This window comes from Panthera pardus, unplaced genomic scaffold (assembly GCF_024362965.1).
Source record: "Panthera pardus isolate Hobbes unplaced genomic scaffold, ASM2436296v1 HiC_scaffold_16, whole genome shotgun sequence".
NCBI lineage: Eukaryota > Metazoa > Chordata > Mammalia > Carnivora > Felidae > Panthera > Panthera pardus.
This window is the reverse complement of record NW_026526721.1, coordinates 76084418-76098159: the sequence shown is the minus strand read 5'-3', so window position 1 is coordinate 76098159 and position 13742 is coordinate 76084418. Positions and strand designations below refer to the sequence as shown.

General features: G+C 40.5%; 1 protein-coding gene across 2 annotated transcripts in view; it reads left to right on the top strand.

The window, feature by feature from the left end:
• The first annotated feature begins 6765 nt into the window (after nucleotides 1–6765).
• Nucleotides 6766–13742, top strand: part of CCDC50 (coiled-coil domain containing 50) — a 65873-nt gene continuing 58896 nt past the window's right edge. For both annotated transcript variants that reach the window (XM_019463517.2, XM_019463516.2), the window contains exon 1: nucleotides 6766–7502. In XM_019463517.2, the coding sequence (XP_019319062.1) occupies nucleotides 7454–7502 (49 nt within the window). In that variant the 5' untranslated portion in view covers nucleotides 6766–7453. The remainder of the gene's footprint in view (nucleotides 7503–13742) is intronic.

Sequence of the window (13742 nt, the reverse complement as noted above, 5' to 3'; positions counted from 1 at the left end):
GATAAGCTAAAGAGTAGCCTTTCCAAGTAGGCTATCCTTTTAACTTATGGCCTCTTCAGTATCTTATCCGAACAGTAGAGGTGTTAATGAGGTCTCAAGCTAAGTGGGTCTTTAATCAGACATTTCCAGGATCTAGTGACCTCTTGACTTGCCATTCCATTCTCTATTCTATGAATGCTGCTCTCTGTTAGGTCTCATAGAGTTTCATCTTGCATATGTGCAGGCTTTGGCCAAGCGCTTGGGAACTCGTATGTGAAGCGACCTCTTCAGTACCCTCCCCCACACGTTTTAACTATGTCAGCAGCCCTGTGCTCAATTCCGTGCCTCCCCAGAGAGACTCTGCTTGGATTATACCTCCTTTATAAATGTTAGAAAATTGTACCAAAATACAGAGTTGGCTAGAGACTGGGAGCCTCACTTCATGTGTCTATCTTTCCTTAGGGATCATACTACCTACTGCCCAGTATTTGACAAGTTGCCACATAGGTTTTCTTTAGCTGTATAGTTGTTTATGGAAGGAGATGTGTTTAGAACTGTTCATTCTATCCTAACCAGAAATGCAAGCCTAAATAGGTTTTTAAATTTTGAGTTATGAAATACATATTTCTTATATAAAGAAAAAAAGGGGGCAAATAAGAATACAGTCACCAATGTACCATACCCAGATCCAAGGTCAAATTTTTCCATATTTGTCTCAGATATATGGCCTTTTCTCAAAGTATTGAATCTTCACAGATATAGTTGAAGCACACTCTTTTGGCTATCTTTGAATACATAATATACCACACTATAGCTTATTAGCTTTAACCAAGAAGATTCATTTTTTTTAATATCCTTTTTTTTTAATGTTTATTTTGAGGGAGAGAGGCAGAGAATGAGTGGGGATGGGCAGAGACAGAGAGAGCTGAGCTGTCAGCACAGAGCCCAACGCAGGGCTCAAACTCCTGAACTGTGAGATCATGACCTGAGCCGAAGTCAGATACTTAACTGACTGAGCCACCCAGCTGCCCCACATTTGTTTAATATTCTAAAAACTGGGCAAGATCAGTGAGGACGTGGTCCACATGCCTTTAACTCAAATGTCTCAACTGGGTTTTGAAGAAGATGCTTGGCTATCATCTTGGTGTTGGCTGTCAGTTGGGAGCTCCACTTGAGATGTTGGCTGAGAGTCTCTGTTCCCTTTCACATAGTAACTAGTGAGCTTCTCACAACATGGAGATATTAAGACAGTCAGATTTCTTACAAGTCTGCTGGCCTCTTTCAGAGAATAAAAGCAGAAGTTGCCTAGTCTATTTAGTGCCAGGGCTTACAAGTCTCAGAATGTTACTTCTGTTGCATTTTATTATTGATCAATGTCATGACAAATCCAGCCCAGATTCAATAGGAGGAGAATTAGACTCCACACTCTGATGGTGGATTACAATGTCATTTTGCAGGAAGGTGTATGTGGTAGGAAAGGATGTTGTGGTCAGTCTTGCAGATATAACATATGGCACATTTTCCTGACATCCCCTAGTTCTTTCCCTCAGGGGTAGTCACTGTAATTGATATGTATTCTTCTCATTCGTATTTTTATACTGTTTGTACAGCTCTCTGAAGCACTGAACGCCTTTCATACATCAAGCATTCTCCACATAGAGCCAAGCAAAATATTGAGGAATTTTCACAAATGTGTATAGGACAGGGATTCCCTAGATTTCTTTACCTAAGAATCTACTAAGGCCATCACATTGTCGACAGCTTGAGCTGGACAGATTCATTTTTTTTTTTTCCTTCTCGCAATTAGAATTTATGGTCCTGCCCTTCTGGTTACAGGTATCATAGGAAGAATCAAATGTAGAAAAAGTTTCCTAAATTTTGGGTCTCCTACAGGAAAACTGACAGTATGGGTCATCCTATTAAGGTAGATTCCAGTTCTTTCCAGGTTGCAGCTCTCCTTTTAATTAAGACTTTTTTCCATACGTAATCTTTGTTGTTGTTGTTGTTAACCTTTGGTTAAAAAAAAAATACCCAGTCAAAAAAAGTTATATTAGTGATTACTTTGTTAACCTTAAAAATAAAATAGCCAGTTATTTTATCAGCAAAATGGGTTTACTCAGGAATGCAGAGAATTACAACTTAGGACACGCAAGCTATGGTAAAGCCATAGGCAAATCCCACATACAAAAGAGGGACGTTGTTTTATGGAGAAGCAAGAAATTGGGAGGGGTTGTTTTAAATGAAAGCCTATTGCAGAAAAGCAAAAGAGTTTAGGGTTATGATGGTTTCTCATTGGCTGAGTTCCAAGGGTAGTTAATTTCTTGTGGGAAATGCAATGCACATCTTTCTCTGTCAGGCCTATAACTGATGATTCTTTCTTGTTGACTATGCTTCTGTTGGGGTCTGTAATTGACAATTCTTCCTATAATTGACATTTGAATGATGGGGCTCCCCTTTTTGTGTTCCCCCTTCTGACTTTCCCACTGCATTTTAGTGAGGTTTCTCTTTATTAATTTTCACAATTTGTAAATGCATTTACACAACTGTACTTGTGTTCATTAAAAAACTAGAAATATACTTTATAAGAGAGTTATAGTTTATGCAGTTTGTACTTAATTGATGATGTATATGAGTTTGTACTTCAGTATACTAAGCCCAGAGGTTAGGTACCTTTTACCACAGCCCATACTACTGAATTTTGCTTTCTTGCTGTTGGCTCATGCTTCTCCTTATGCTATGCATTCATCAGTACTTGGGGCAATATGCTTAATATCCCTGCATGTGAAAACTGTCAACATCCTACCCTAGTCCCTGCCAAGTCTTCTGGGTGAGATTCTGTTGCCCTGGCTCCATATAGACTCACTGTCATCATTGTTGCTTGCCTGCACTCTCATGGAAGTCATGGAGACATCTCCTAAATGACAGTCCATAGTTGTTTTTTTTTTCTTTTTTTTTCCATCTTAGAAATATATTTATCTTTAATAAATAAATTACCTTTTAAAAATAGGCTTCAGGACATGATAGTATAAGCTAAAGCTTCCTCTTGGCAAAGCAAGATTAGTTCTGGTTGTTTCTCTAACAAATTTTTAATTATGTCTACAATGTATTAAGGTCTAGGTTTTTTCTTAAAGTTCATTTCTGAAAAACACATTTTTTCTTAAAAATTTTACTTTTTAAAAGATATTGCTTGATCAGCATAGTCATGATCTGCATTAATAATTCTTTACCAATTGCTTTATCCAAAAATTTATTCAATACACATTTTATGAGCAGACACTGTGTGCCAACACTCTTCTATGTACGAAGGATACAGTAATGATTTATATAGACAAAGTTCCAATTCTCTTGGTAGATTGGACTGACAAAATAAACAAACATTTAAACATATAATATCTGCAGAAATTACTGACTTGGAGAGAGAAAAAGAAAAGAGTGGGCAACATATGGAATGGCAGGGATTAGATGACTATTTTAGATAAAGTCAGGGAAGTCTCTCTGAGAAAATGGCACTTGAGCAGATACCTGAATAAAAATGGAGGAGCACATCATGCAGTTATTTGTCAGGGGGTGGGGCAAGGGTAGGGGGCTTTCCAGGAAAAGAGATCAGTTAAGTGAAAAGGCCCGTGGGAGATAATGAAATAAGCAAAAAACAAAAACGAAAAGAAAAACAAAACAAAACAAAAAAACAACCCCCAAAACAAAACAGAACAAAAACATTTCAAGAAGGAAGGTACAATCATATCTATTAAACAGGAACAACTGGTTTATCGTGAAGGGCTGAAAACTGAATTGAGGATTTGGCAACATGAATGTCATTGTTAACGTGATAAAAAAAATTTTTTTTTTTTTGGAGTGACGGGCCTAAAAAGTATGGTTGGAATGGGTTCAAGAAAGTATGGGAAGCAGCAAGAGGAGATCATTGGAATAGATAAGTATTTCAAAGAGGTTTGTTGTGAACAGGTAAGGGAAAACAGTATATAATAGTTGGAATTTTAGGTCAAAGTGTATGGGGTTGTTTTGATAATGTCCATCTTTTGATAAATTCCATCTTTTAAAAAAATTGTTATTTATTTTGAGAGAGAGAGAGTATGTGTGAGCGAGGGAGGGGCAGAGAGAGAGAGAGAGAGAGAGAGAGAGAATCCCAAATAGGCTCTGCACTGTCAGCGCAGAGCCGGACATGGGGCTTGAACCCAGGAACCGTGAGATCACAACCTGAGCCAAAATCAAGAGTTGGACATATAACTGAGCCACCCAGGCACCCTTCCTTTAGCCTTCCTTTAACTTAGGATTCTTATTGACAATACAATTGGATAACTATATTCATTATTTATTTAACAAATATCTATTGAGTGCCTCTTATGTTCCAGGCACTATTCTAGGCATTAGGGAAAGTAGTGAATAAAACAGGTGAAAAATCCCTGCTCTCGTAAAGTTCATCAACTAGTGCCACTTGAGGTTGTCTTTTGAATGTTTTAGTTTTCTGACACGACCAAACTCTCCCCAGTCCAATCCACCTGTTCTGTTATTCCCAAGTCAATGCTCTTCACATAGAAAATGTATCATATAACTCTCCATTTACAACAATCTACTCAATTTGTGGTTTGATACTATCTTATAAGTAAATCCTTATTTCTCCTTTCGGCATTTGAGTTGCAATTCAGCCCTGAATTGCTTGTTTGAGATATTCTTAAAATTAGGGATTTGTACCTCCTCTGGGAAGCCTATCTTTTGGTTCTTTTTACTGCAAAATTGACATTTCAGGACATTAAAATACATCAACTAGCTACACAAACTCACTCTACATTCATTTCCTTTTAAATAGTTAAAAGATATTTAGACATTTCAGTCCTGTGTTGGAAGGTGCTGATCCTGTAACCCTGAGCTCTAACTGCTCAGGTTGGGGGTAGATACAGAATAAGGGTGGAGCTGGGGAAGGATAGCCTAACTCTTGGGGGATTTGCAAGGTCATCCGGTCCAGCACCTAAAAGGGGTTTCTGGTCCATTTCTTTGTTGAAAAATCAGGCAGCTGATTTCCTAAACAATAGGCACGACTTTGTATATATGTGTATGTTTTTCTCTATGGCAGAAATATGGATGTTTTCAAGGAAAACAAAGCAGTGACACTTTGGCATATCTTACCATATTATATGGAGTTTAGGCAGAAAACAGAAGCCCCACTCAAAATGGTTTAACTGAAAAGAATATAATGAAGGGACTATGACAGAGTTGTGGGTATGGTTAAGAGGACTAGTAATATGGGAAGCCTTTACAACCCTAGGCAGTTGAAGAAAATGGTATTATTAGAGACCCATGAGAGCTGGAGCCATGGAAAAGAGGCTTTGAGACAGGCATTGTAGACAGAAGGACAGGGTATGGCCAAAACTTTGGCCTAGTACAAGGGGGAGGGGTGTGTAATTCATATGCTGGTATTTTTCTCTTCCCTTCTTTTGATCTTCTGCCAGTGCTTCTCCCATTGGTCCAACTCAACAGGAAGCACAAGGCAAGGAGGTCCTGGTAGTGTATTCAAAAATGTCAGCTCCCAGGGCAGAGCATATCAAAGAAGTAGAGACAATGGATTTGGAGAGGGAAACCAAAAATATCTACTGTAAATATTTTCTATGACCACAAGAATTAAAAAAAAAAGTCAGTAGAAGGCAGGGAACTTAAAAATCACCATAAAAGTAACTTTCTAATATTATCTCCTTCCTATTCAAACATTTAACTTACTAAGTGTTCTTTCTGCCTAGTACCCGATCAGCAAATGTTTCCTGGAAAGGGTCCAATAATAGTAAATATTTTAGACTTTGAGACCTAAGGGGCAAAATTTAAAGTATTACATTGTATTTATGTAACCACTTAAAATATAATCATTTACGGATCTAAATTGCAGTCATTAAAATCCAGTGGGCTGGATTTCTCTTGTAAGCCATAGTTTCCCACTCTCTGGCCTGAAAAGTCTTCTAAATTTTTGCTAGCCTAAATCTGCCTATTTTTTAAATGTCAATTCCAAATAAAACCTCCATATGGCCTGTAATACTGGGACTCTTTGAGTTATGAATGACAGGAAGTCAATTTTTACAAGCTGAAGAGAGTAAAATTACTAGCTTAAATTTGAGAGGATGTTGGAGGTAGATCCCAGAATCCAGGAACTGCCTGAACCCCAGCTACTCCAGGGACCTGGTTTGCTATTGTAGTTATCAGAACAAGCCCGTTTTATCTCTCTTTTATCTTTGCTCAGTCTACAGTTTGGTTTCATTGTTTATTAGTGAGGGCAAGGCTTCCCCATAGGAAACGGAAAGCACCTGTGCCTCTTCAGGCAATAATCCCAGGCAAGTATTCTTGACCTGTATTGGTCACACACCCATCCTTAGAAGAACGTGTGTGGGTGGGTGGGGGGGGAAGGGTGGTGGTGGTAGAGAGGTTCTATGATTGCACAAGCTCAGGAGAGGAGCCCACTGCGGAGGAGGGTTTCCCAAAGGGAGGGAGAATTCTGTTGCCAGGAGATACAGATTTCTATTTTTGGGAGATAAAAATGTCACAATTATAGTACAATATGTGACATGCCATAAGAGAGATAATGTTTGAAACACACTTCATCACCCCCAGTACTTAACATCACATTTGGTAGACATTCATGCGTTTTTGATGAATGGATGACTCAGTTCCCCCAGCTGGTTGTGAACGCCCTCGCCTCTAAACTGGCCTAGATATCAGCTGTTGTCTAGTTCTGTAGGTTGTATTAGAGGTTTTCCGTCTCCGTATGTTATTTTTCGTCTAATCCGGAGGCAAAGCATGCCTGAGACAGAGCCAGGCAACAGGAAATCTCAGCCCAGGAACCAGAGCACAGAATGCTGTGTATGCCGGTGACAATACAGATTACGTTCTGGGTGACCCATGTGGCCTTTTTGGTGAGGCCTTCAGAAGGACACAAAGGCCCCACCGACAGACGCGACCCTCCGTGGGGAGGGAGGCAGGGCCCCGGGGGCGGGGGCACAGCGGGGGCCCCAGCCTCGGGGGCGTCACAAGGCACAAAGGAGACAGCAGGGAGGCGGCCGCGGGCGCCTATCTTCTCTCGCCAGCCACTAGCAGTTGCGGTTACAGACCTGCAGCTCCCCCTCCCCCACCCCCTCCCCACCCAGGCCCGCCCGCCTTTCTGTCTCCTCTCTCCCTCCGTACTGGACGGCCCGGGTCCATTTCCGGGCTCCGGATATTTGGTATTGATCGGGGCCGGGGGCGCGGGAGCAGGTGGCTGCGGCGGGGCAGCTGGGCCGCCAGCCTGGGGCGCCGCGACCGGTCTCCCGCCGCCTTTGTCGCCAGCCCTTCCGAGGCGGCCGCTCCTCCCCCAGGTCGGCGCGCGCTGCCGGCCGGACTTTGCGCCGCGTCGGGCGCTGCTGCTGCGCGCGGGGCCGCGCTCGGGGCCGGCGGCGGCGGCGGGGAAGCGGGCGGCGAGGGGCGGCCGGGACCCCGGCCCAACATGGCTGAAGTTGGCATCGACCAGTCCAAGCTGCCGGGAGTCAAGGAAGGTAGGGGCCGGGGTGCGAGTCGCGTGGGGCCCCTCCCCTCTCCCAGCCCCGCTCTCTCCGGGCGGGGACGTCGTCCTTTCGGTCCCCGCGGCCCTCGTCCCTCCTCCCACCGCGGTGCCCTGGCCCTGGTGTCCTGGTAGGGGACAGAATTGAGTTGAGGCTCTACTGTGGTACCTTGGGCAAGTCCTTACGTTCTGAGCCCTCTTTCTCCTCTGCGAGACGGGGGGGAAAGAGGATAGCACCACCCTCAGCAAGTGGTTGTGCAAATTGGTGAACGCTCAAGAGCTGGGTAAATCTGACTTATTTGTGTCCTTAAAAATCAAGGCCCAGCCTAGCTGGCGTGAAGGCTAGGAAGTGGGGAGGGGTTGACATTCAGTTCCTTGTGGAGCCTTTGTTTTGAAACTTGAGTCTTTCCCTCCTTCTGTCTCTCCACTTTTCCTAGTCCAGCGTCTGGCTGGCTGACTTTCCCACCTCCCTCAAGGTTTGAAAGTTTAGTCTTGGCACTGCCCTGCGCGGGCGGACGGATGGGAAGGTCCTATAAGCATTTTCTTACAAAAAGCAGGGGACGAGGAGGAATAGGGGACCAACTAGTGACCTTGATTTTTAAAGGCTCTTTATACTGATGCCCTGAAAAATTATGGCTGATTAGTACTGGACTGGTTTGGTTAGCAGTAGGTAGCCCTTTGACTTCCCTCCCCTGCTCTTGATCGGCTGCTCCAAGATCTAGCATTTTTTGTTGAAATTTTGGGTGCTGGATCACCTTAACCTTTAGTTATCTTTGGCTATTCTTTGGCCCTAGGAAGCATGGAAATCCCAGAGTGTTATCTGAGCTTGCAAAGGTTATCTTTGTTGTGAATGTCATCTCATCTGAGCATTGTGACTTGTGGTGTCTTGGGAATGTGGAATTGAAAATAAGAATTTTTGTTTTCTTGGAACTGCATGTTTCATTGACAACTTGATTTGACTCTGATGGTCTTGTGATTGTCCAGGCCCACCAAGTAAGCTTGACTGCTTTCTTTCCCGGAGAGTTCCAAACACAGAGAGATTCGCTGGTTTTATAAAGAATTTTTAATGAGGCCTAGCCTGTCCTATTGTTCCTGAAGGGTATTAGAGTTTAGGCTGGAGATTTTTCAACCTTTCAGTTTCCTGCAAAGCTTTGGTAAAGATTTAGGCATTCACATGTAAATGTAATCTTCACTGCACTGTCCTGACTGGTGCCTGAGTGATAGGAAAGGCAGAGCTATACTTTGAAAGTCCTAGTCTCTGAGATTGTCTGGTTGTCTTTAGTCTTTTGAGTATGAGTTTTGTGGGTGTGTATGTGTATATATGTCTGTGTGTTGGATGTTTCTAAAGAAAAAGTGACCCTGTGTAGTGTATAGTGCTTCCTTGGGGTGGGTGATGAGTAGAGTGAGCATTGGAGTTCAAACACAACTCCATGTAAAGTGTTAATCCTACTGTGCTGTGATTTTACCCAGCCCGTTGTATATGTTGATGACCTGGGACAAACTTGAAACTCACTTTCTGTATATGCATTTGTATGACTCTTAGGTCTTCTGGTTTCTAACCAAGACATGAATGATTTATTTTAATACATTCTTTCTCAGGGGGTTCAACAAACACTTTCCATCTAAAAATGCAAGATGTTTCCATTCCTACCCCCTGGAATTTTAACGCATTTGAATTGACTTTCATTTTGCATAGTGTGGTGTTTGGCAATCCAGTTTACATTTCATGGGAAAGTGGTAAAGAAATTTGGTGTGGCTCTTTGATTAAGTTAGAATTAAATATTGATTGATTTTGAAGGTGGTTAGAAATTGTTGAGAAGATCGTTGTCTTTGTAAGCATCTGACTTTTCTGGTTCCAAGATTCTCAAAGGAAATGATGTGTTAGGCTAGGAACGTCCTAAATAGTTCTGTACTTTTTGCTCTGGGAAGTATTCAAATATAATAAAGTATATCTCTCTCTAATGTAACTCTTCATTATGGCCTAATAACTCCTTAACAATGTCTTTGAACCCTAATTTAAAGAGAATAAAGCTGGTGCCCATGTTTTGGTAAAGCATACACATTGAGATTGTTCTTAGTACTGAAACTTCCAACTCAGTTTGAAAAGTAAATTTAGTGGTAAATTGTTTAATACTCTGGCATAGGTTTTTAACCTTTGTTTTGAAAAACCTGTCTCTTCCACTTTGTTTCTCATTCTAAATTCTGGTAGGTTTATATGCAATTACAATTTGGGTCATGGACTTGATTTCCAATGTTGTGGGTGCCTGTTGCTTCCCACTGCCTTTTCTTTTGGAGGGGTTCGGGAACCCTGTGACCTTTGTCCTGAACATCTCAACAGAGGTCATGGGTAACAGCTGACATCAGGGAATATTTTAATATTAAAATTTTTTCTTTTCTAGGTTAAAATCCAATGCTTGTTAAAGATATCCATCATTGGACAGACCTTTAAAAAAATAAAACAAACAAACAAACAAGACTACAGCAGTGTTTTTACCTTGGGAATCTCTTAAAATAGGGACAAAGGGACACATCTGAGTTCATATGTAGGGGAAAAGAATTAAGTCTAGCTAAATGTCAACACACATTATTTCTGGTTTAAAAGCATATTTGTAACATATGTACACTTTTTGTAATGGAAATACTGTTGCCAGTGTTTAGGAATAGTCCTTTATTTCTTCTGAAATATTTGAACTTCTACCCAACAATATTTGGAAATAATTCCCAGCCATTGTTTTTTAAATCAGATGTGTAACTCAAATACATCATGCAATTTGTGGATATTAGACATAGGTTTAGTCAGGTTCCAACAGTATTCTGTAGGTCTCTTAGTTTATATCACAGCTGGGAGTTTGTTTTTCTGAAAAGGAAAGTTGTTCATCAGTTGACAAACTTTGATTTTTGGTCAATTTTAGCTTCTTTGCTGAATTTTCTTTCTGAAACAACAGTCCAGACCCCTCACTTTCTTTTTGCTCTCTCCAGTTAGTTTCCCATACCACTACTTAATTGGAGTTGCTCATTTACCATCATAATCTTGTCCTTTCTCCTATCTAACAAACTTTTGACACATAAAGTGTTGGTTTAAGAGCTAATATTCAAAACCATTTCTAGTCCCTTTTAAACTTTTACCAACTCCTTTGTAATTTTATAGCCTTTAGAGTTTTCCCATTTTTAGCCATTTAGCACTATACACCAACTTCCCATCAATTCCCAGTGCCAACCTTCTTTTTTCTTCTCTTACAGCAGTAAGAAATGTATTATGTGTTATGTGTTTGTACTAGTCTTCAGATGGAAATGGAAAGTTGTACGATCTCCAAAGTTGGTTAACTGTGTGTGCGCGCACATCTGAAAATCAGTGCATCTAGCGAATTACTCCTTGAAGTAAGGTAGCTGCCTATTCTGAGAGAAAATCTTCTTTTGTGAAAGATAAAATTCGGTACATTTTCAGAAATATGTCTGGAAAGCACTGATTCATTTTAGGTCCAGGACATCCCAGTGGCATAATGAGGTGAATCAGAGAAATGGCACAAATCCAGAGTTTTAAGGGGAAAAACACAAAATTAGGTCTGGTGCAATAAGTTAGCCAAATTTTCTCCGGGATCTAAAGCATATCACATGCACACTAGGCAATAACGTGAAGGCAGTGTCTGTGAGATGTACAGCATATGGCTTCAGGGCAAACTGATTTTCTCTTTTCTTCAAAATGCTACAGCACATTTTTTTGTTACTGTTTTTTAATGAGACAATGGCTGGATCTCCTTGAGTTGGGAGGTTTGTGTGGTATTTATCTTTTTTTCCCTTTTTTGGCTTCCGGTCTTTGGCATAGCCAGCAAATATGCAGCACATATTTGCATATGTGAGCGAATGAGTGCATGTATTATTAAATACTCCCTGTTGGTTCAGGAGTCATATCTCTGGCGTAATAATTCTTTCATATTCCTTCCCATAGTATAAGCACTGAAAGGGCAGGGATCATGCCTTTTAACAACGAGGATCACAGATTACAATGCCAGAATTAAATTTTTTTTAATTTTTTTTTAACATTTATTCATTTTTGAGAGACAGACAGAGCATGAGTGGGGGAGGGGTAGAGAAAGAGGGACACACACAATCCAAAGCAGGCTCCAGGCTCTGAGCAGGCGGTCAGCACAGAGCCTGACGCGGGGCTCGAACCCACAGACCATGAGATCATGACCTGGGCCGAAGTCAGATGCTCAACTGACTGAGCCACCCAGGTGCTCCTCTTTTTTAAGTTTATTTATTTTGAGAGAGAGAGAGAGAGAGAGAGAGAGAGAGCGCGCGCGCAGCGCGCACACACACGCGCGCACACACACACACGGGTTAGGGGCAGAGAGAGGGGGAGACTGAGAATCCCCAGCAGCCTCTTTGCTGTCAGCACAGAGCCCAATGAGGGGCTTGAACTTACCAATTACGAGACCGTGACCTAAGGTGAAATCAGGAGTTGAACACTTACTCTACTGAGCCACCCAGGTACCCCTAATCTTTATTTTTGTAACGTTTATTTTTTCATAGGTGCATCTTAAAAATAGAATTCATCCCCAAAAGATATGTATAACCTAAAAAGAAAAAAAAAAGAAAAAAGGAATTCTGTGCACTTCTATCCTTGGAGATAATCATTATTAAGAATAAAATTTCAGTGAAAACACCTCTAACAAATGCTCTTTTGTGGGTTTGATTTTTATTTGAGTAATAGTTTTAATTTTTTCCTTACGTGCAAAGCAACATTTCACAATTTGTAAGCTGGAAAGAATCTTTGACACATATTTAAAAAAAATGTTTACTATGTACTACCTATTGTGCAAGGGTAGTTTCACAATAAAACATGCCCTGTAGTGATGCACGTGGTCTTCACTGTGGTGAACAAGCAGTTGTGTAGAGTTTACGGTGTTGTTGTAAAGAACCCTCTAAATGCATATTGCACCCAAAATGCCTCTCACATAAAGGGAAAAAAAGAATCTTCCAGTTAGTTGCTGTATGCAAAAATGCAATCCTTTCTTAAATGAATGATTTTTTTTAAATGGATATAGCTGTCATTTGTAAAATAAAGAGTTTTTTCATAAGCAGTTTTTAAGCACTAATTTTTTTTTTTTTTAAGTATCAGTTCTTAAAGGACAACTTCTTCCATGTGTGACACTGTAAAGTTAATTGATATTTAATCAAAGGATCTCAGAGTAGAAAGCATTAAAAACCACTGATCTAAGCCAGCCTTCTCATTTTCCAGATGAAAATCTGAGGGCCAGGACAGGGAAATGAATTGTACCCAAGTGCTGAGGTTAGGTAGGAATTGGCACACTGGGGACTAGAATTTGAAACATTTAAAACTGAACATTTTCTCCTTTCCCACCCTCTCCTTCCTCTCCCATTTTCTCCCTGACTTTCTCTTTGTTTTCCCCTCCCCATTGTCATCTTTTTCTTTTATTCTGTAGATACATAAGATTATTTTCTAATGTGTTCCTTAATACTGTCTTATATTTAAAACAGAATGAAAACAATGACAAAAATTTCAGAGATGTTTTGAAATTATTTTAGGGATAATGTTTGATGTGAATGTTAATGAGCTAACATAGGCTTTATTGTTTTAGTTAAAACTTTTTTTTTTGGTTTTATTTTTTATTTGTTAAATGAATTACTGAGGGAACTGTAGGAGGTCACAGTCCTGCCTCAATATTCTATCAAAAAATTGCATGTCTTCTCTGCTATCATCAGCCCAACAGGGCTATAACATTTAGAGGCTTGGACACTTTAAACTTATTAGGGAAATAAACTCAAAGAAAGCCACAGGCCACGTTGTTTCCACAGTCCTTGTCAGGGGTTCAGGAGTTTTTATTGAGATAAATGAATTTTCCTCTGTGACAAAAAGCTATGTGATATTCTGTTCATAAAGAAAGCATTTATAGATACCACAAAACCTTATTAACCTCTGTTTGAAATCCTAGTTTTCTAAGTACAGGAGCATATTTCTAAAATGAACCACTGTGACCTTTGGGGGGAAAAACAAACCTGTCACAGCTGTATTTGCAGTTTCAGAAGTAGCTAGTGGATGGTCAATTGAATTAATATTTTTAACTGATGACCGAGTTAAAGGTGTCCTGTGCTTCAAAATGTAAAATTAGGATACCCTAGATCTTGCATAAGACCTACAAAGGATAATTGGTTTTTATATTCAGGAGGACCTTGGGGGATTAGTTACACCATTTATTCCCAGATGTTTGAATTT